Source organism: Chelonoidis abingdonii, chromosome 16 (assembly GCF_003597395.2).
Source record: "Chelonoidis abingdonii isolate Lonesome George chromosome 16, CheloAbing_2.0, whole genome shotgun sequence".
Classification (NCBI taxonomy): domain Eukaryota; kingdom Metazoa; phylum Chordata; order Testudines; family Testudinidae; genus Chelonoidis; species Chelonoidis abingdonii.
Genome location: NC_133784.1, coordinates 2,945,520 through 2,966,259, shown reverse-complemented (window position 1 = coordinate 2,966,259; position 20,740 = coordinate 2,945,520). Strand labels below are relative to the sequence as shown.

At 47.5% G+C, this 20,740-nt stretch overlaps 1 protein-coding gene across 1 annotated transcript in view; it reads left to right on the top strand.

The window, feature by feature from the left end:
* INA (internexin neuronal intermediate filament protein alpha) overlaps positions 1-19,697 on the top strand; it is a 51,388-nt gene extending 31,691 nt beyond the window's left edge. The window contains 5 exon segments of the mRNA XM_032786098.2: positions 5,128-5,342; positions 5,344-5,495; positions 5,497-6,058; positions 15,102-15,226; positions 17,812-19,697. Of these exon segments, the coding sequence (XP_032641989.2) occupies positions 5,128-5,342; positions 5,344-5,495; positions 5,497-6,058; positions 15,102-15,226; positions 17,812-18,115 (1,358 nt within the window). The 3' untranslated portion in view covers positions 18,116-19,697.
* The last annotated feature ends 1,043 nt before the right edge of the window (positions 19,698-20,740 follow it).

Below are 20,740 nucleotides of genomic sequence, written 5' to 3'. Positions count from 1 at the left end.
GACTAAAGCTGCCTTTATCCTGATACTTACTAGAATTAGAACAGAAGAGATTGTTTTAGAAAGATTGGAGGAATCTGCTTATGTCTGGTCCCTCTGAGACCCCAGAGAGAACAACACACACAGAACAAAGAACACACACGCAAGCTTCCCTCCACCCAGATTTGAAAGTATCTTGTCTTCTGATTGGTCCTCTGGTCAGGTGTTCCGGTTGACTGTTTGTTAACCCTTTACAGGTGAAGGAGACATTAACCCTTAGCTATCTGCTTATGACACGCCTATAGTAGTTGGCTTTCTGTGCCCTGGTTATCCTCCGGAGTAAGATATTAGCTCATATAACCATTGCTGGTGCAAACAGTGCCAATGTTCACTGCCATGCGACTGAAATTCCTTCCTACCACCACCCTGCCCCTGGCCACTGTAATCACCATGGCTGGGGCTAGAGAGGGATGCTGTGTCATGGGACTCGAAAGCTCTCATGTTAACAAGCATGTCTTATTAAAAGTTTGATAGGAATTTTGAAACGTCTTTCCCTTTCTCTTGTGACTATAAATCCAGTGATACATCTGTCTGTTTTTATCATCTGATGCTGATGCTGCAGCTCCGCAGGGTGCCCCCTCCACCCCTGCAGAATACCTGACCCTGGGGAGGAGAGAGAATAGAAACTCAGGATGACGTGTTCAGTGAGATCCTGCAATTTGGTGCTGCATCAGACTGCAACCAAAGGGCCTGGAGGGCCGACATGTTAGCATGGAGAAGGAGACAGCAGACAAGAGAAAGGCACAGGAAAAGGAGGGGGAGATGCACCTGAACATAATGGGTCTTCTCAGGCAGCGAACTCAAATGCTGCAGGCCCTGGCTGACCTACAGGTCCAAACATCCCAGACTTCCCACCCTTTGCAATCCTCAAAAGGCTCCATGGTATACACCATGGGACAGCAAGGAAGCTGAGTCATTGGGATAACAAGGAAAGCAGGCATAGCATTGCAGGTCAACCACACAAACGCCAGAGCACTGCACCAACTACATTAGTTGCCTCACATCCATGTGGAACAGAAGGGGAGACAGAATGAACTTTGAGACAGAACCCCACACAAGAGAACCTGTGGGGCAGATGAGCAATTGTGCATACTTGTGATTTGGTGTGTGCAACTCTAGGTGTGTGCGTCTGCAAGTTTCTGTGTGTCTGTGTTTGTGTGCCTGTCCCTTTGTGTGCTTGTGAATGTGCCTGTGTGCTTTTGTTTGTGTCTGCATGGCTTTGTGCATCTTTGTATGCAACAATCAGCGCCTATGTAAGCCTGTGTGTTTAACTATGTATCTATAACAGTGTGTTTGCATATGTGTGTGTTTGTCATTTTGTGTGTGTTCATTTGTGTTATACTTATTTTTGCTTCCAGTATCACCGATGCACTAAAGGTTTTGCTTGTCATAAAGACAAACCTCAACCTTTCTTTTCCAAATGGTGTCACTCACTTCTATCTGAGCCACTGGAAAGCTGCTGGTAGCAGCTGAGCAGACACTTTCTGCCTTCATCACTCGCCAGTTCTGCAACCAGGGGAGGCATTCCCTTCCCATGTGACTTTTCTGCACTGAAGCAAGGTGGTGAAACATGTACCTAGAGCATTTGTTTAATGGTGTGCTGAAAATTGTATGAGACAAGCATGTCTCATTTGTGGTATACGTAGCTAAGAGGCAGGTTGCCTTTTCATCACGAAACCAGACACTGAGCAGAGCCAGATGGATTGCAGCAAGCACGACAAACAGTTTAACAGGTGGACCTTGTACAATGAGGATCACAAAGATTTAAACTACTTCTTGTTTCTGCATTGTGAGGTCCAAAAGAGATGAGACCAATTCCATCCCTGGTGCAACTCAACAAATCTCTCCAGTGTATTTAGCAAGATAATGGTTATACCATTGTTCCATGCACATTGCACCTTTAAATCTCTAGGATTCAGCTGTCTATAAGGGCAGGAAGCTGCTTTGTGTCACTTTGGTGCAGACTAGCACAGAGGAAAGGGGGAAGGACAGGTGTCCAAAAATACACTTTTGGATGCCATGGTGGGCGAGAATGCTGGGAAAGGACTATGTCACTCACCATAGAGATCTCTGGCCCAATGGATCTGCAATCCATTCCCAACTGGCACCTCCATTTCTGCTAATAGCTGCTGTGTTCCACCCCAGAAACAGCTGCATTTCAGTGGTGGGTGGATCCATTTATATTGCATATCACTTCCCTCCCTCACTGGGGTATTGTGAAGCTCAGCTAGTTGCTGCCGGGAGATCTTCAGATGGGCTACAGAAGGGCAAATAGATTTATTTGCAAAGAGATGTTATCAGCAACCAATTCAAATCAGGAACAAGTCAGCCTGTGAAGCTCAGAACAACCTTAAAAGAAGGTAGCATTTATTCAACAAAGGAGAAATCCAGGGAAAGAGCCCGAAGCCTAAGTAACTGGGTTGTGAGATCATCTATATGCAGTCCTCAGCCCCAGCCCACAGCAGCTGGATGGGAAAGGTAGAAGTAGCAGCCACAAGCCACTGTTACCTTCTGCATGGTTCACAGACCCACCAGCCATGCTTCCAGCCTGTCCCATCACACCTCCTCATCCCTGCTGTGTACAGACTGCTGCTGAGCTGTGCTCCATGATCCAGCTCTCCCCAGACTGACTATTCTAGGCAGTAGTGATAGGCTTTCCCCGGAGTTGGGACCATCTGTGTCTATGGAGGTAACACCAGGGTTTGGCCCACAATTGCTGAGGCTATAGCCAGTATTCACTACCTTCCTCTAAAGTTTCCAATAATGCTTTGCTCATATTAGCACTTTGGCACAGGGACCTTCTTATCGTTACATGTATGGACAGTGCTTAGTGCAATGAATCCCCCTTCCTTGCTGCAATACAAATAAATAACAATAATAACATTAGGCAGCTTTTATGTGGGGATCTCAGAGATGATCTGAGCTTTTCAGACTTGGACTCTGAGCTTAGAAGAACCAGTAGCTTGTTTTCCATTATAAACTATGCTGCTATCATAAATTGGAATGCTTTCTATTGCTCTAGCACCTTTCATCCCAAAGCACTTTATGCATGTATTGTGATCCTGCTCCTGCAATTATATCCATTAGTGTGGACCCCTGCTGCCATTTAAATCAATGGAGCTCAGTGTGTGAAAATAAATGGCCATACTGGGTCAGACTAATGGTCCATCTAGCCCCGTAACCTGTCTTCCGACAGTGGCTGGTGCCAGAGGTTTCAGAGGGAATGAACCGGACAAGGCAATTATTGTGTGATCCATCCCCTGCCATCCAGTACCAGCTTCTGGCTGTCAGAGGTTTAGGGTCCTTGAACATCTTGTCTAATAGCCACTGATGGACCTATCCTCCAGGAATTTATCTAATTCTTTCCTGAACTGAGTTATACTTCTGGCCTTCACAACATTCCTTGGCAATGAGTTCCACAGGCTGACTTTGCGTTGTATGAGGAAGTATTTCCTTATGTTTGTTTTAAACCTGCTACCTAATAATTTAATTGAGTGCCCCCTGGTTCTTGTGTTATGTAAAGGAGTAAATAACACATCCTTATTCACTGTATCCTCACCATTCATGATTTTATAGACCTCTATCGTATCTCCCCCCACTTGTGGTATCCATGCTGGATGATCTAATTACAGGTTTGGGACTTAAATCCATACAATGCCAGTAAAATGCAACCACCACTGGGGTGGAAGGCTGTGACTGGCACACTGCAGAAAAGGGAGGAGAAGAGGGGAAGGGGAACTTTTGGTCAGGTACAACAATGCAAACCACTACCCTATAAAAGTCTCAGGGGAAACTGAAGGTCCTATCTCTTCTGCATAGACCTAAATTTAAGACTTCATCTGTGCATTTTAACACATTTCTTTCTCCAGAATGCAAAGATAAGTACCACTTTTGAAATTGTTTCCTCATCAGATTCAGACATGTCCCATACCTATTGACATTTCTACATCTACCACCCAGATATACATACATCTATCTGTTGTTGTAGCTACCTACTAAGTAACTACATATTATTTTGGCACTATATATAATGGAAGAAATAATTCCTATATGGGAGATTCACCTGTCAGAACACTTGTCTGCCACTCCCTCCTCAGTCAATCCTCTTTATTACAGAAAAATCCTTACAAGAATATTCTGTAGAAAACACAGATTTGCTCATTGGCATCAGCTACAGGTTTTACATTGAATGGACACTTTCCACCGTTTAACTCCTATAAGCAACATGGAGCCAAATTCATCACGGGTTTTAATTCCACTGACTTCAGTGGGGTGCTACCAAAGATGAATTTAGCCCAATATGTGTGTGCAACACTAAGCAACGATTCTGGAAAAATTCCAGCTGTTGATCAGCTTACATGGATGATGGCAAAGGTGATTTTTAATGTGTTTCTTTTATATGTGTTTATAACTTACTAATGCAGGAGTACACAGTTAACAGAGTACAGAGTCTGATCGAATCCAAACCAATTTAACCATCTAGTAGCTACTCACTTGTTCTATCAGCTCAATTAATGATGTATTCCCGCAACCACCTAACCTACCCTTGTCCCCCAAGCCCCGCATTTCCTACCCGTTGCTAAAGTTGATCAGGGCGTGTCTTTCGATTGCTTTTTTCCTCGGGTGATCTTGAAACCCCGCGTTAAAGTCGCAGTGGGACAAGGGGAATGCAAAGCTGCGGGTGACCGCAGTAAACCAGCCCAGGTGAAGGGGGAGCCGAAGGGTGGAGGGAAGGGGTCACCGTTTCCCTGGGAATCCCCCGGGGGGGTTGTGCTTCCCTGGGGTGGATCTGTCTGTCAGGCTGCCCGGCTCTCTTCCCCTGCGAGCGAAGCAGCTGGTGCCTCTCGCAGCCGGCCCCAACTCGGGAGTCCGGACGCGGGGCTGACATCAGCACTGCGGCAAAATGGACAGCTCCCGCTCCGGGCTCCGCAGCGCTGCCGCCAGCCTCCCCAGCGCTCCGGGGACTGCAGCCTCCTCGCCCCGCCCCGCCTGGCGCCCCGCCCCGCTGTATAAGGCAGGGGCGCGCCCGGCCTCCCCCTAGCCTGCAGCATGAGCTCGCAGCCCCACTACCTGGCCTCCTCCTACCGCAAGATCTTCGGGGAGCCCCCCCGGCGACCCGCCGCCGCCTCCCGCCCGGCAGCGCCCGGGGCCCCTCGCTGGCCCGCAGCCATGGGTCCCGCTGGGCTCCCCCGCCGGGCCGAGGCGTGGCTGGAGCGGGCAGGCGTCCGCGCTGGCCCGCGGCGGCGAGAAGGAGCACTGCAGGGGCTGAAACGACCCGCTTCGCGGGCTACATCGAGCGGGTGCGGGCAGCTGGAGCAGCAGAACCGGCTGCTGGAGGCCGACTGGGCGCGCTGCGGCCAGCGCCAGGCCGAGCCCTCCCGCCTGGGCGAGCTCTTCCGAGCGAGCTGCGGCAGCTGCGCGGCCCAGCTGGAGGAGGCCGGGGCGGAGCAGGCGCAGCGGCGCGGGAGCGGGAGCAGCTGGCGGGGAGGTGCAGCGCCTGCGGGCGCGCTGCGAGGAGGAGGCGCGGGGCCGGGCCGAGGCGGAGCAGCGCGCCAGGGCGCAGCAGCAGGAGGCAGACGGGGCGGCGCGGGCCCGGCTGGGGCTGGAGAAGAAGGTGGAGGCGCTGCGGGAGGAGCTCGCCTTCCTGCGCCAGGTGCACGAGGAGGAGCTGGCCGAGCTGGCGGCCGCGCTCCAGGCCGCCCAGGTCTCGGTGGAGCCGGACCTGGCCAAGCCGGACCTGAGCTCGGCGCTGCGAGAGATCCGCGCCCAGTACGAGTCGCTGGCGGCCAAGAACCTGCAGGCGGCCGAGGAGTGGTACCGCTCCAAGTTCGCCAACCTCAACGAGCAGGCGGCGCGCAGCAGCCAGGCCATCCGGGCCAGCCGCGAGGAGATCCACGAGTACCGCCGCCAGCTGCAGGCTCGCACCGTGGAGGTGGAGAGCCTGCGGGGCGCCAACGAGTCCCTGGAGCGGCAGATCCAGGAGATGGAGGAGAGGCACGGCGCCGAGATGGGCGGGTTGCAGGTGAGGCAGCCCCGTGTAGGGTCGGGTACCTCCGCCCCAGGCACGGCCCTTGTTCCACATGTGGCATTGAGTGTCTCTCGCCCGTGCAGGGCTAGGGACCCAAGGCCACCACTAGCCAGACCCAACTGGCCGTACCTCTCCCATGCACTCCGGGACAGGTCTAGCCTGTGCGACATTGCACTGACTCTGCCACTCGAGCTGGAATGGTCAGAGAAGTCCAGTTATCACGGATCAGCAGGGGCTGGGGGAAGTCTGGGGAGTTTTCTAGTTTGACTGCGAAGGCAGCGACAGCGTTTTATGTCAAGTAAGCCCGGGCATGAGCCGCTGGAAATCAGGGAAGGACCCTGCACGTGGGAGAGCGGCAGTTAAAGGATTTCATGGGGGAAAGGGTCCCAGAAGATGAACTACGTGGGGTTGTTTGGGAGTTTTACCGTTGGCTTTAATGGAGCCAGGATGTCACACATGGTGTTGGGTTGAGATTGGGGAGCAGACGTGCAGTGGTATAAATGCATAAAGCGCACCCAGCCAGAGGCGTGATTTCCCTATAGCCGCAGGGATGTCTGTGCAAAGGGATCCGTCTTTAGGTCTTCTGCCGTTCCCACCCTCAAGGTGGTGTCTGCGCTGCAGGTTTCATGTGGGTGGGGGTTGGAGCAATAGGCAGACAGGGCTGGAAAAAGTGTCTCTAGCCAAGGTCCTGAATTTGCCATGTACCTTCAGCAGACTTCAGCGGATCGCTGTAAAAAAGTCTTTTAATTCACGTTTCATGGATGAAGAGAATTTCTGCCCAAACCAGCCTTTCAAGTCAGTTTTGCCACTTTGCAGCGAAGCTAAACTCCGGCACTGCACCACTTTTCTTCTTCTTGATGGGTAACTTCTAGAAACCCTCCGAGCTGCCTCCTTGCCCTGTTTTCAAGGATATTTGTTACATGTACTGTCAATTGCAGCGCTTAGAACCCTTCGCAGCTGTATGAGGAGAAATATTGCTTAGGGCCTGCTCCAAAAGCAACTGAAGTCAATGGAAAGGCTCCCTAATGCAGAGCCCATTGAAATCAGACCCTCAGTCTCTTTTGCATGGCTTGGGAAAGATGCTAATTTAAATTCCCCTGACTCTCAACAAAATATAGTTTGTTTTTCCAGTTTTTACTATGCAGAAGCCCTTGTGATGATAAAAAAAAATAGTGAGGTTGCAACATCTTGTTAATCTAAATGATCAGCCATAGCTAAATTGTACAGTTTCTTCCTGAATGAATTACTACGCATAATATTTATCTGATACTGTTAAATATTTATACTGCAGTGCTGCCCCCAAGCATTTTCAGGGCCATACTCTGCTAAGGCTTGTATAAACTCCTGATACCTGCTCTAAACTGCTTGCAATCTAAGTAAATAGTTGGTACTATTCTCCTTCACTTAATAATATGGAAATATTTTGAGGTCCTGTGATAGTGCATACAGGCAGACTCAAAAGGATTACAGATTAGTAAAACCCTCTTAAATATTGTAGCCTTGATGCCATGTGAACAGAGATTGCAAGAACAACCTATATGTAGGAAGAAATGCTACAACCGGCTTAAATTCGGGGATAGTTGAAATTGATCTAATTATGGAATATCAACTTTTTAATGTATGCTCCTTGGATTTTAGTTTAATGAGGGTGGTAATTAGTGGCATCTCTTATAGGAAATTATAGGATAGAGATTAAATCAGTAGTGTCCTACAGATTTATATATTTTAATAGAAAATGAGATTCTTTCCATAGTCTGGGGTGTTTTTTAAACCATCCTGTAGATTTCTATAGCAGGGATACATTTTTCTCTATGAAAATCTATAGGACTGTTTTAAAAGATATTGAAAGAGTCCCACTTTCTACTCAGTTCTCTAGGACTTTTCCATAAGGGAAAACATTGATTGATGCTCATAATGTCGTCAACCTCACAGGTTCTACAGCAATATTTCTTGTTGCAGCCTTCCACAGAAGTCTCCAGAGTTTACTGCTTTTTGCTCTGAAATAGCTTCTACTAGCAGGCATGGGTCTTGGGCCAAATGTAGCCCACAGTTCTACAATAAGGTCCATTGGTGCCCTCATATTCAACATATAGATGTGGTCCATGAAGTCTGCAAATCCCAGCATGCAGTGCTCTGCCTTCATCTGTTTGGGTGAAATTTAGTTTTTAAGCATTTCCTCTTCTTGCAGCCATGGGGACTAAAATTCACTTAAGTGGAAGATATATTCATTAATTGCTGTTTGACCCCAAGATGTGCTGAGCACTCAGCACTCACATTGATTTTCAGTGGGTATCACAGGTGTGCCCTGTGGCTCAGGGCCTTAGGTAATGCAACTAAAACTTTTTATATTGTCCAAGCAAATGGTATGAAAAGCAGCTTCATCTCACCTGTGCAGCGCTGAATCCAAATCTGGGGCAAATAGGCCAGGAAATGCATTTCCTTGCAGCACCATCCAGGATTGCCACACAATTGATGCCCCCGTGCTAGTGTTTGAATGGTGACTGCCACAATCCATGCTTGACACAAGCTGCTCCCTGGTGTATGTTCCAGTCTATGCATCTGATGAAGTGGGCTGTAGCCCACAAAAGCTTATGCTCAAATAAATTTGTTAGTCTCTAAGGTGCCACAAGGACTTGTTCTTCTTCCCTGCTAACACAGGATCACAGAGAACTGAATGACGAAGAGGCTGGGATTTATACGTGGGTTCAGAAACAGTGCATGTTAGCAGGAAAACATGAGTGCTAAGCAGGGGAGTGTAGGTAGGACAGAGAGGCAGAGCTCTGTATCTCAAATACTTGTCAGTCAATAGGCCTGATATGTATTATTCATCTTACCCAACCCTGTCCCAGAGCAATAGAGGGGAGGAATATAGCCAAGTTGTACGCGGAACAGAAGTGGTTTTGTACCCCCGGGGTGCTCCAATGAGGTGACAGAATTAGAGGAAAGGAACTGAGCAGTGTTTTATCTGAGAGTGGAGTTGTTATCCCACAAAACCACTGTTAATGTAGTTGGTCAATAGCACAGCATTGCTGTACCAAGGAGGAGATTATTTATAATTACTTGTGTTGCGACTCCATCTGGGAGCCCCTCTCACAGACCAAGTCCCTGCTGCAGTAGGTGCTGTAGAAACACTGAACAAAAAGATGTTATACATCAGGGATATTATAATGGGAGTTTATATTACATGGCGCACTCATTTTCTCCCAGAATACCCTCTGCCTCTCAGTGTATGCCCTGACGAGCTCCCCATTCCTTCTTCATTTGTAACTCCCGTTCCACATCCTTGAGGTTTCTGCCCTAGGGTCACTGTGCTTGTGACTTAATCAAAATCCATCAGCGATGGTTGTTAGGGTGTTAAAGGGGGTCACAGGAGCAAAGCAAGGCATCACCTCCAAATTTGAGGCAGAGGAGGATGTATGACAGCTCAGGAACTAGATTGATGGAGGCAGTGTAAACAGACATGGCACCTCTAGAGAAGTCCATGGATTTACCCAAGGTTGACATGGGTAGAGGCCAAACCAGGATTTGGCATGTCTGCTACTTGTTTAGCTCCGTGCATTTTGCTGCTGGTGGCCATCTTTGCATTATATATTTAGTAGTTTATGCAAGACAAAAAGTATGCCTGACACACCCAACCCTAGTGAAAAGGGAATTAATTGAATGTTGATAAATGCAAAGTAATGCACATTGGAAAGCATTATCCCAACTATACATATAAAATGATGGGGCCTAAATTAGCTGTTACCATTCAAGAAAGAGATCTTGGAGTCATTGTGGATAGTTCTCTGAAAACATGCACTCAACGTGCAACGGCAATCAAAAAAGTGAACAGAATGCTGGGAATAATTAATGAAGGGATAGATAATAGGACAGAAAATATCACATTGCCTCTATATAAATCCATGGTACACCCACATCTCGAATACTGTGTGCAGATGTGGTTGCCCCATCTCAAAAAAGATATATTGGAATTGGAAAAGGTTCTGAAAGGGCAACAGAAATGATTAGGGGTATGGAATGGCTTCCGTATGAGAAGATTAATAAGACTGTAAAAGCAGCAAAGAATCCTGTGGCACCTGTGACAAAGTTCCTCCTCCACCTTGGTGGGTCCTGCGCTTATTGGCGGATTTTTTCACCTCAGTGATCTTCCCTTCTTGTGGAACCACAGTCTGAGTCAGCTCCTCCTGTGTCTGATCAGGAGTTGAGAGGTTTGGGGGGAACCCAGGCCCGCCCTCTACTCTGGGTTCCAGCCCAGGGCCCTGTGGATCGCAGCTGTCTATAGTGCCTCCTGTAACAGTTGCAGGACAGCTACAACTCCCTGGGCTACTTCCCCATGGCCTCCTCCAAACACCTTCTTTATCCTCACCACAGGACCTTCCTCCTGGTGTCTGACAATGCTTGTCCTCCTCAATCCTCCAGCAGTACACTCTCTCACTCTCAGTTCCTTGCCTTCTTGCTCCCAGCTCCTCACACACGCTCCTTCTCCTCTGGCTTCTCCCTGCCTGACTGGAGTGAGCTCCTTTTTAAAGCCAGGTGCCCTGATTAGCCTGCCTTGATTGGCTGCAGGTGTTCTAATTAAAGTAGCTATCTCTACTGCCTTCTAGAAAGATCTTAATTGACTCCAGGTGCCTTGATTAACCTGGAGCAACTGCCATTTGGTTACCAGGGTACTAGGGATTTGTTTAGCCTGGGCTAACATACCTGTTTCTCAGTACTTTACTGTAGCCATCTGGCCTTGCCCATCACACACCTTATAGGACTAACAGACGTTTTGGAGCATGAGCTTTCATGGGTGAATACGCACTTGTTCAGATGCATGTAGTGGAAATTTCCAGGGACAGGTATATATATGCAGCAAGCTAGAGATAATGAGGCTAGTTCAATCAGGGAGGATGAGGCCCTCTTCTAGCAGTTGAGGTGTGAAAACCAAAAGAGGAGAAACTGGTTTTGTAGTTGGCAAGCCATTCACAGTCTTTGTTTAATCCTAAGCTGATGGTGTCAAATTTGCAGATGAACTGAAGCTCAGTAGTTTCTCTTTGAAGTCTGGTCCTGAAGTTTTTTGCTGCAGAATGGCCACCTTAAGGTCTGCTATAGTGTGGCCAGGGAGGTTGAAGTGCTCTCCTACAGGTTTTGTATATTGCCATTCCTAATATCTGATTTGTGTCCATTTATCCTTTTCCGTAGAGACTGTCCAATTTGGCCAATGTACATAGCAGAAGGGCATTGCTGGCATATGATGGCGTATTTACTTGGGGACGTGCAGGTGAATGAACCGGTGATGGTGTGGCTGATCTGGTTAGGTCCTGTGATGGTGTCGCTGGTGTAGATATGTGGGCAGAGTTGGCATCGAGGTTTGTTGCATGGATTGGTTCCTGAGCTAGAGTTACTATGGTGCGGTGTGCAGTTACTGGTGAGAATATGTTTCAGGTTGTCGGTGGGCGAGGACTGGCCTGCACCCAGGCCTGTGAAAGTGTGGGATCATTGTCCAGGATGGGTTGTAGATCCCTGATGATGCATTGGAGGGGTTTTAGCTGGGGACTGTATGTGATGGCTATGGAGTCCTGTTGTTTCTTGGGTTTGTCTTGCAGTAGGAGGCTTCTGGGTACACGTCTGGCTCTGTTGATCTGTTTCCTTATTTCCTCGTGCGGGTATTGTAGTTTTGAGACTGCTTGTGGAGATTTGTAGGTGTTGGTCTCTGTCTGAGGGGTTAGAGCAGAATGCAGTTGTACCTCAGTGCTTGGCTGTAGACAATGGATCCTGTGGTGTGCCTGGATGGAAGCTGGAGGCATGAAGGTAGGCATAGCAGTCAGTAGGTTTTTGGTATAGGTGGTGTTTATGTGACCATCACTTATTTGCACCGTGGTGTCTAGGAAGTGGACCTCCATGTAGATTGGTCCAGGCTGAGGTTTCATTGGTGGTGGAAGCTGTTGAAATCGTGGTGGAATTTTTCCAGAGTCTCCTTCCCATGGGTCCAGATGATGAAGATGTCATCAATGTAGCGTAGGTAGAGAAGGGGCATGAGTGGATGAGAGCTGAGGAAGCGGTTTTCCAGGTTGGCCATAAAAATATTGGCATATTGTGGGGCCATGCAGAAACTACAATGCATTGATGACCTGGGTAGAGGGTTTGTACCTTGCTACGTAGAGGGGTTGCACCTCAATATGTCAGGAGTGATGTGTACCTTGTTTGTACCTCTGTATAAGAATGCACCTCTGAGTGGATGTCTTTGTCCAGCCTAGGGGGCAGTGGCAAGTCCCGCCACTGACTGAGCTGAGTCCATTGCCAGGGGGCATATATTCGTAGTATGTCCTGTAGAGTAAAGTCTAGAGGGAACTATTACTGTGTTTCATTTGACAATAAACCTGGCCCAGGTGCCTTCGTACCTTACTAGAGTCTGTGGTCATTGGGGGTTCTCTTGGGGTCTGCTGTGTCAGCGATCTGCGCAGAGCTGGGGCAGCACACAGAGGGAACACACGCACGCAGCTGTTTGATATCAACATTGAACAGAGCAGAGCACCACTCCGGTAGCATCTGACGACACTGGTGACGCTGCTCTATGTAGTAAGGTGCCACCTCTCACCTTGTACATGTTGGTTCAAACAAAACAACTCTATCCATCATATTACCCTTTTGGCCCTGTCATTGGAATGGGTCAGCCTGTTCCTTGTTATCTGTGTGGAGTGTACAAGGATGCGAATGTTCTGATATCTGATGTCCAGCACCTTTTAGGTGTGTCTCTTTTTGCAGCATCAGACCTTTCCTTGCCAGTTTCTGTGAGCAGGGCCTGCCTCTGGCTCCCAGCTTCACTTTGCTTTGTGTTAGCAAAGTCTTGACCATTACTTTAGTTCAGGCCTTAGGCCTCATACTGGGCCTCCGATAAGGGTTTATATCTCAGGGCCTCCTCTTACTATAGATGAACCCTTGGTCTGACCCAGTAGGGCCGTTATTATTTTCTTAGAGCATGGAGTCAGGTCCTCAGCTGGGGTAAAGCAGCATAACTCCATTGATGTAAATGAGATTACATTGACCTGCACTGTCTGAGGATCTGGCTCTGTGTGTGAGAATTACCCATTTTAGAGTGGGTAGGTCTAAATCGGAGATCACGTGAGTGCAAGTCCAACACGAGTCTTTTAGGGACTCAGTAAAGTGGCAGCAGCTTATATGAGGTCTGAATTTGGCCCTATGTCTTCAGTATAGCTGTGCATGCACCAGGTCTGTAGTATTTTGTTTTACTGTGAACTAGGATTGTTCAAGAAAATCGGAAATTTGGAGCTTCTGGCACCATCCCTTTAAGTTACTTTAAAAATATTTACAATATTTTAAAAGACAAATATGCTTGGCGATTTGATGGCTTATTACCTAGCATGCACTCTCCACTTTACCTTTACACTTTCACCATCAATTTGTGAAGCAGGGAAAAAGATAAAGATGAGGTCATGGAAGGTGTAGATGGTATTAAGGAGAGGTGCAGCATGTCTGTGTAAGAGCTGTCTCTTCCATTACCACCATCTTTTCTTCCCACTCCTTGGGGAACTGCTGTGTCTTTGATTAAGCTCTGAGGGGCCTTTCTGTGCTTCTCATTGATGGCCTCATGTCCCGGACCCCGTTCTTCCAGAAGAGAGCTGGACTACACTCCTTTGGAACCTGGAGATGCTGCTCATCAGCTAACCTCAGCTGGTGATAAACGTGGATCCCTCCCTCTCAAGACATTGGGAGTCCTGCCTATGGAATGCTGCTAGCTAGTTTGGGGAATCTGCCATGCCATCATTTTACTGCTGCTGTAAGACACTTCAGTTCCTGCTACAGTGTGGAACAAATTTGTAGCTGTGCTTCAGTGGTTAACATTTCTCTGTGCAAAAAAAGTGGTGTCTCCTCATGGTCATGCGTAAAAGCTCAGATAAACCCTTAGCCACAAGAGAGGGAGGGCATCTCTAGCACAATCCTTAACTTTCCTTTAGGGCAGGGATGGGCAAACTATGGCTTGTGGGCCGGATCCAGCCCATAAGCCATTTTATGCTGGTCCATGAACCGCACCAACTGGCTTGGCCCCGCTCTGGCTGGGGTGCTGGGTTGGGGGCCGAGCTGCGTGGTGTGGCCCCACTCTGGCTGGGGTGCTAGGTTAGGGGCCACATCATGTGGCTCTGCCCTGCTCTGAGGGTGTGGCCCCCCACCTAGCACCCCTGGGCCTCTCCCTATGCCCCAACCCCTTGCCCCAGCCCTGGTCCCCCTCCCGCTCTCCAAACCCCTTGATCCCAGCACGGAGCACCCTCCTGCACCCCAAACTTCTCCGCCCCACCCCAGAGCCCGAACCCCTTCCTGCACCCGAACCCCTTGCTCCAGCCCTGATCCCCCTCCCGCCCTTGGTCCCCACCCAGAGCACCTTCCTACACCCCAAACTGTTCATCCTCAGCCCCACCCCAGAGCCCACACCCCGTCCTGCACCCTTCCCTCAATTTTGTGAGCATTCATGGCCCTCCATACAATTTCTATTCCCCCATGTAGCTCTCAGGCCAAAAAGTTTGCCCACCCCTGCTTTAGGGGTTGGGCTCCCACTGTACCTAACCCTTGAATCAACACCAACCCCATTCCACAGCCCCTTGCTTTGTTTAATCGGTCTCTAAGGGCCAAATCCTAGGAGGTGCTGAGCACCCATCTCCCACCACTGGCAGATGGTGTTCAGCAGCTTTCAGAATTGGGGCCTTAGTGAGTTATTTCTCTCAACTCTGGGCTGCTCTGATGTGGCTAATTGGACACATTTGTCTAATTGTCCCTATAACAACCGTCCAAGAAATTAAATAAAGCAGTTGGAAAAAATGAAAGTGGCAGCTCTAACAGCTGCCGTTGCCTTGTTTTCCTGCCACAGGTATCTTAAGTGGAATTTCCCCATGCTGCGCTCTTGGCCAGGAATCTGCTGTGATGGATGAGTTGGCAATTGTATTTTCCCCTGTCTCTATAATGAAACGAACATAAAGCGTTCAGCTAAGGACTTTGCTTTTGAAACACGTCTCCTTATCTCCCTGGTCTTGCTTGATTGCAGGACAGCATCAGTCAGCTGGAGAATGACTTGAGGAACACCAAGAGCGAAATGGCTCATCATCTGAGGGAGTATCAAGACTTGCTCAATGTTAAAATGGCTCTGGATATAGAGATCGCTGCATACAGGTAACAACTAACAACATTTATTTGACCTGTCCTCGTCTGTGCCACCTTGCCTGGCACAAAACCATAATTCCAATAAAGCACTTGGTTTTGTTTTAATTGCTGAGGGTCAGTGGAGGGCACATGCAGTGAATCTGGGGGTACTCATCACACTCCAGGTACAGCAAGTAGAAGCCAACGTACCTCAGTCCTGACCTGCATTACTCCCTGATATGCCAGTCTGGGCTCCCTGCCATAGTCTGCCAATACCCCTCAATCCAAGCCCAAAGTCTCCTGCTGCTCTGCTAGTCCCCCACCCCCACATCTAGTGTTTTTCTTCACATTAGAGCAACGGAAGCCTGTTTCACAGCTATGTTATTTTGACTGAAAAAGATTCCAGATCTGAACAGCAGTAACATCAGAGCCTGCTGTTCTAGCAGCTCGCTCTGTGTCCCTGCAGTGGGGGGTCTCACCTTCTGATATGGAGGGTGACCCCATCTGACCTCCGTGACCCCCACCCAATATCCTTTCCAAACACCAGTTACTCCATGCATATGCCCCCCTCACTCTGCCAATGCCCTTAGCCCCTCAAACTAGTCTCTTGTCTGTGTTGTTTAGTCTTGTCCCATACTTGGAGATGAGCTCAGAGATCGATTTACTGAACTCCTGCATGTGATATAGGAATACCCGCCCCCCCATACAGACAACTTTTAACATCTCCTGGGAGGCTGAGTCCCCATTTCTCTCCCCTTGGGATGGGCTTTCTCATCTCAGTGATCTTCAGACTGTCAGGAGGGCTCCCCTTCCCCCAGAATCTCTCCACTCTTCCCCTGCTGTGGTATCTAGAGAATCTTTGAAGACAAGGATTGAGCCCCTTGGATTAGCCTTCTAGCCCTGCAGTAGTATTGATCATTAGCCTATTGATGAAGGGATTGTTCAAGTCCCACCCTTAGGTCCCAGTCTCAGCTCCGCTCCTGCTGGTGCTGTATCGTTTGCATGTTCCACCCCTATCCACTATGGGGGTTTGTTTCCCTGGGCAAGCAAGGTCATTTTTTTGGCTCTTGACCCTCGACAACTGGTATTTCCAAGTTCTTTTGAAACTGCAGCTACATCCTGCCTTCGCGTCCAGCCCAGCTCAGAAGTGACTGAAAGCCATGCCTGGTTGACAACCATTTGGTAGCCTACTTGAAAAGGTGCTCAGCTGCCATGGTGATGAGCCTGGTATAAGAACCTACATTAAACAGACTACACCACACTCCACTGCTGATGCTGGTCCATTACTGCTTGTATAGCTTTGCTCACTGTCACAGCTCTCCAATCCTGACCTGCAGAAACCTTTATTGTCTTCACTTGGCCTCTCGTTTCAGCCATGTCAGTCCTTCTCAGGTCCGGTACTGGTACCAAATATAGCTCTCTTGCCATAGCTCAGTCCTGACCTGGCCTAATCCCTCACCCTCCACAACTGTGCCAATGCCTATTAATTTTGGCCTTCCAACACTCCTCGCTATCCCAGATCCTGGGCCTTTCTTGAGTAGAGTGTGGCCTTTGTACCAGATTGTGATGTACATGTCTGGCGCCATGGCCAGATTCACGCTCCTGTGTGAGCTAGGGCAGTGCCTGCATTCAAGTGCAGCAACTCCATACCAGCCATCCACACTAAGCACAGCCAATATTGAAATTCTAATTCTTTCCTCCTCCACGAAGTTCTCCCTATTCCCCTGTAAATGGGCAGGGGGAGAGGAGAAGCAGTCTCAACTGCCCCTATGCAGTTGGTTGTAGCCTGCCACACTGCTGGAATGATTGCCCTGTTGATCATACAGCTGGGCCTGAAAGAGGTTCTGTTGGGTCTGATTTAAAACTAAGCGAAGCTGAGAAGGTTCAGGAGGTTTGGAAGGTGTTTTGGAAATGTGTCTGTGTTTTCAATGGCCATCAGCATGAAACCTCTTGAGATAGCGAAACTGGGTGGGATTCAACGTGTTGCTTCTAATGGCTAAAGTGGTGGGTAAATTTCATTTGTGGACTAAGGTTTTCATTTTACTTTTTTTTTTTTTAATATACATTATATTTAACATAGCAGAACTGTGCCCAGAAATCACCAGTGGAGGCATATTTTATATTGGTCACATGAGAACCTGCTTTGTTCTGGTCCAGATTAGAGCCCACAAAAACACAGAAAAAAAATAATAAAAGCAGGCGGGGGCGGGGGAGGGGAAATTAACTGAGCTGTTTTAAACCTTAAAAAGGTTTGGGTTGAGTTTCAGGTGTAGATGTGGAGGGCTTCTTATTTTCATCCAGATATTGCCTGAATCAGAATTCTGGGTCAGACACTCTCAGACTTTGCAGGTGTTTAAAATCTGAACCTGGCTCCTAGATCACATTTTGCAAGTATCCGTGCCACTCCTCCCCTCCCCCCAATCTTTGTAACGAGCCCATAAAAATAAAACCAATCCAAGCACATCCAAACGTATGGAATGTTTCAAAACTGAGTCCAAGCTTTACAGCTGGAGCCCATCTCAGTTTATATCCAAACTGGCTTGTTCGTGTTTAACCTGAGCCACAGAGGTGGTAACCTTCTCCAACTATCCTCTCCTTCTGTGATGTGTTTTCAGGAAGCTGCTGGAAGGTGAAGAGACACGTTTTACCACTGGAAGCATCAGCATTTCGGCTCGGAATCCACATTCTAACCCCAGTTATTCTTTCCAGCCCCGAGTCTTCAGTTTACCTGTGGCCACCGCGTCAAAAATATCTCCTACTCTGTCTTTTAAGAAAGAAGAGAAAGAGGAGGCTTCTAAAGTATCATCTAGTCAGATGAGGGAGAGCTTTGCTGAAATGATTGAGGAGACCGTAATGTCTACTAAGAAAACCGAGCAATCAAACCTGGAGGAAGGAAACATTACAAACCAAAAAATGTAACCTTTGAAATTAATAGAATTAGCATTTAAGGGGGAACAATATACACTAGACCTTTCAATTGTCTACACCTGAATTAATGCGCTTGTCACCCAATAGAAATGTCCCAGCGCTTCAGCATCATTAGAAATAGTACATCCCACACTCTAGCTGGGAGCAATTAAATGATAGAGGGATCTCAAAGCTTAGGCTGAAATTGGAGAGGAAGGCAAACTGGGTAACTACATCTTCTGGGGTCATCACGATTAGTTAAACCAAATCACACAGTAAGGAACTCCTCACTCCAAAGCCAACACAATCTACCCGCATTCATGGCTGCTCCTGATGTACGTTTTACACATGTGAAGGCTATTTCCAGTTAGAAACTATACTAGGAGAAGGCTGAATTTGGTCTGTTCTTTGCCTTCAAAGCAGTTCCAGGTTTGGATAGACGGTCTTTGTAACACCTGCTCTGCAGTTAGCTAGATGCATGTTGATCATTTCTGTGATTGCATAGTGACTCGTTGTGTCCATATCATCTCATTCCATCTGGTAGCCAACGGGTTAAGAAAAAGATATTGATTAGAATTGACAGTGCCAACTAGTCATATGTTGGTTTTTTTAATTTTTTTTGGCTATAATTAGTGTTTTGATCATGGCCCTTGATCTATTCTAAAAATCAGCAGAATACAAAAACAAACAAACAAACAAAAACCAAACCCTCAACAACCCCAAATTCTTGAGCTGTAGCCTATCACTTTAAGTCAAGAAGCACAGAGCATTCTGAGGTATGTCCAGCCTGACTTTTGCACTAGCATTAAGCTATAAGGTGCATACATTTCTGCCAACTGACTGTTTCTATAGTTTCGTGGCATTAGTCTGTCCATACTCTCATGAGAAGAGGTTTATCAATAGCACACATAAATTAGGAGAGTTTCCTTCGTGTATTTAAAATGTGTACACACTCCTGCACTATAAAATCACAAGTGGATCTTACTGGCTCTTCCAGTGCATTTCTGGTGACATGTTGGAAGATGCATATTTTTTGTCCTCGGTATTCAGACTCAGAAGCAACACAGCCGCACAAAAACTCCACTTCTGCTTGATAAATAGACCCCAACTGGTGCTGGGAGGTAATAAGATTAAAATAATTCCAACTTCCACCGTACCTTTACACATGAACAGTCATGGACTCAAAGGTGACCATAGCAGAGATTATAGTCACTTGAAAGATGGATTCACACCCACTGTTTTCCAAAGGAAGGGATTCTGGTAGGGTAGCATTTCACCTTCCATTTCAATCTGCCAAACTTTGTTACTGTATGTGTCTCAGTCTTCCTGTTCCAATGTGTGCCAAGTTCAATATAGGATTTACTTCTGTAGGTTTTTCCAATGCCTTAAAATTACCACTGATCGCTTTTGCAAGAGCTGAAGACTGTGTTTGTTGTGTGTGTGCCAAAGCACTATGCCATTCTGAGGTTATGATCTCACAAAACCTTGGTGTCAGTGTTGCCAGGATAAGCTCCTGGAAATAGAACATTTGTTTGCTCACACTTTTCCTCTTCTATTGTAAGGCACAAGTAAATAAAAAAAATTATGACATGAATCCCACTGCTCTCTTGTGTCCTCTTTCAGGCTGTCTTGATTTGAGAACTCGCCATGTTCTCTGTTCCTGGGTCAGTTTCTTCTGTCACACCAGTGCAGCCCTGTCTTCAAAGTCTAGGAGAGCATGATTTGGTATAATGCATAAATCTGTTCTTAGGGATGCACTAGAATGGAAACAAGAGGGCCAGGCTCCTCAGCTGACATCAGTAGATGTCCATGGAGCTGTAACAATTTGCACAAACTAAGGTTCTGGCACATTATCTAATAATTTGGCTATTGCTATTTTTATAATTAGTTTAGCCCTGGTGAAAAGTGCCAACGATAGCCCGGAACACTGAAGCCTGGTGCTTTTATCCACATAGCAGCTTTAGTATAAGCAATCAAACATACCTTGCCCTGTTTACCATCCAGCGTACCTCCTCCCTGGCTTAAAGGGGCCACCTACAGAGCAAGAGAAGAGCTCAGTGTACATGGACCATTCAAGACTTGGCCTTTGTTCGAGACTGTCCATTTTGATGGTGATTTTTACGGTACAGACACGTGCTAGAAATTGGACCAAGACCAGTAATTTATGTCATACAGGCCACTCAACAGCTGGCAGATGGTAATGACTTTTTGGTCATTAACAACCTGGACCACATTCATTGTTCATTTAAATACCACTGACCCAATTCTGCTGTCCGTCCCAACAGAGCAATTCCAGAGATTCCACTGAAGTTAATGGAGTTAATGTGGGGTTTACTCTGGTGTAACTGAAAGGAGAATGTGGGTGTACTGTTGCCAGTTTCAGTTAATGGATTATTATGGGATGCAGTGTTTCAGTCTTAAGGAGCAAGAATGTTCAATGAGTTGCGTTTTCCCTTGCTGACATAAGGTGATAAATTTATCCCTGCTGTAATTCCAGGGACGCATTTCACCCAGCTGGAATTAGCAAAACCAGGCCAATCAGTTTCACTATTGGGTTGTCATGTGCTACCCCACAGCTTTTGAATCTGAGTTGATGACGCTGGATGGAAAAAGTATAAATTTCAACAAGTCTGAACA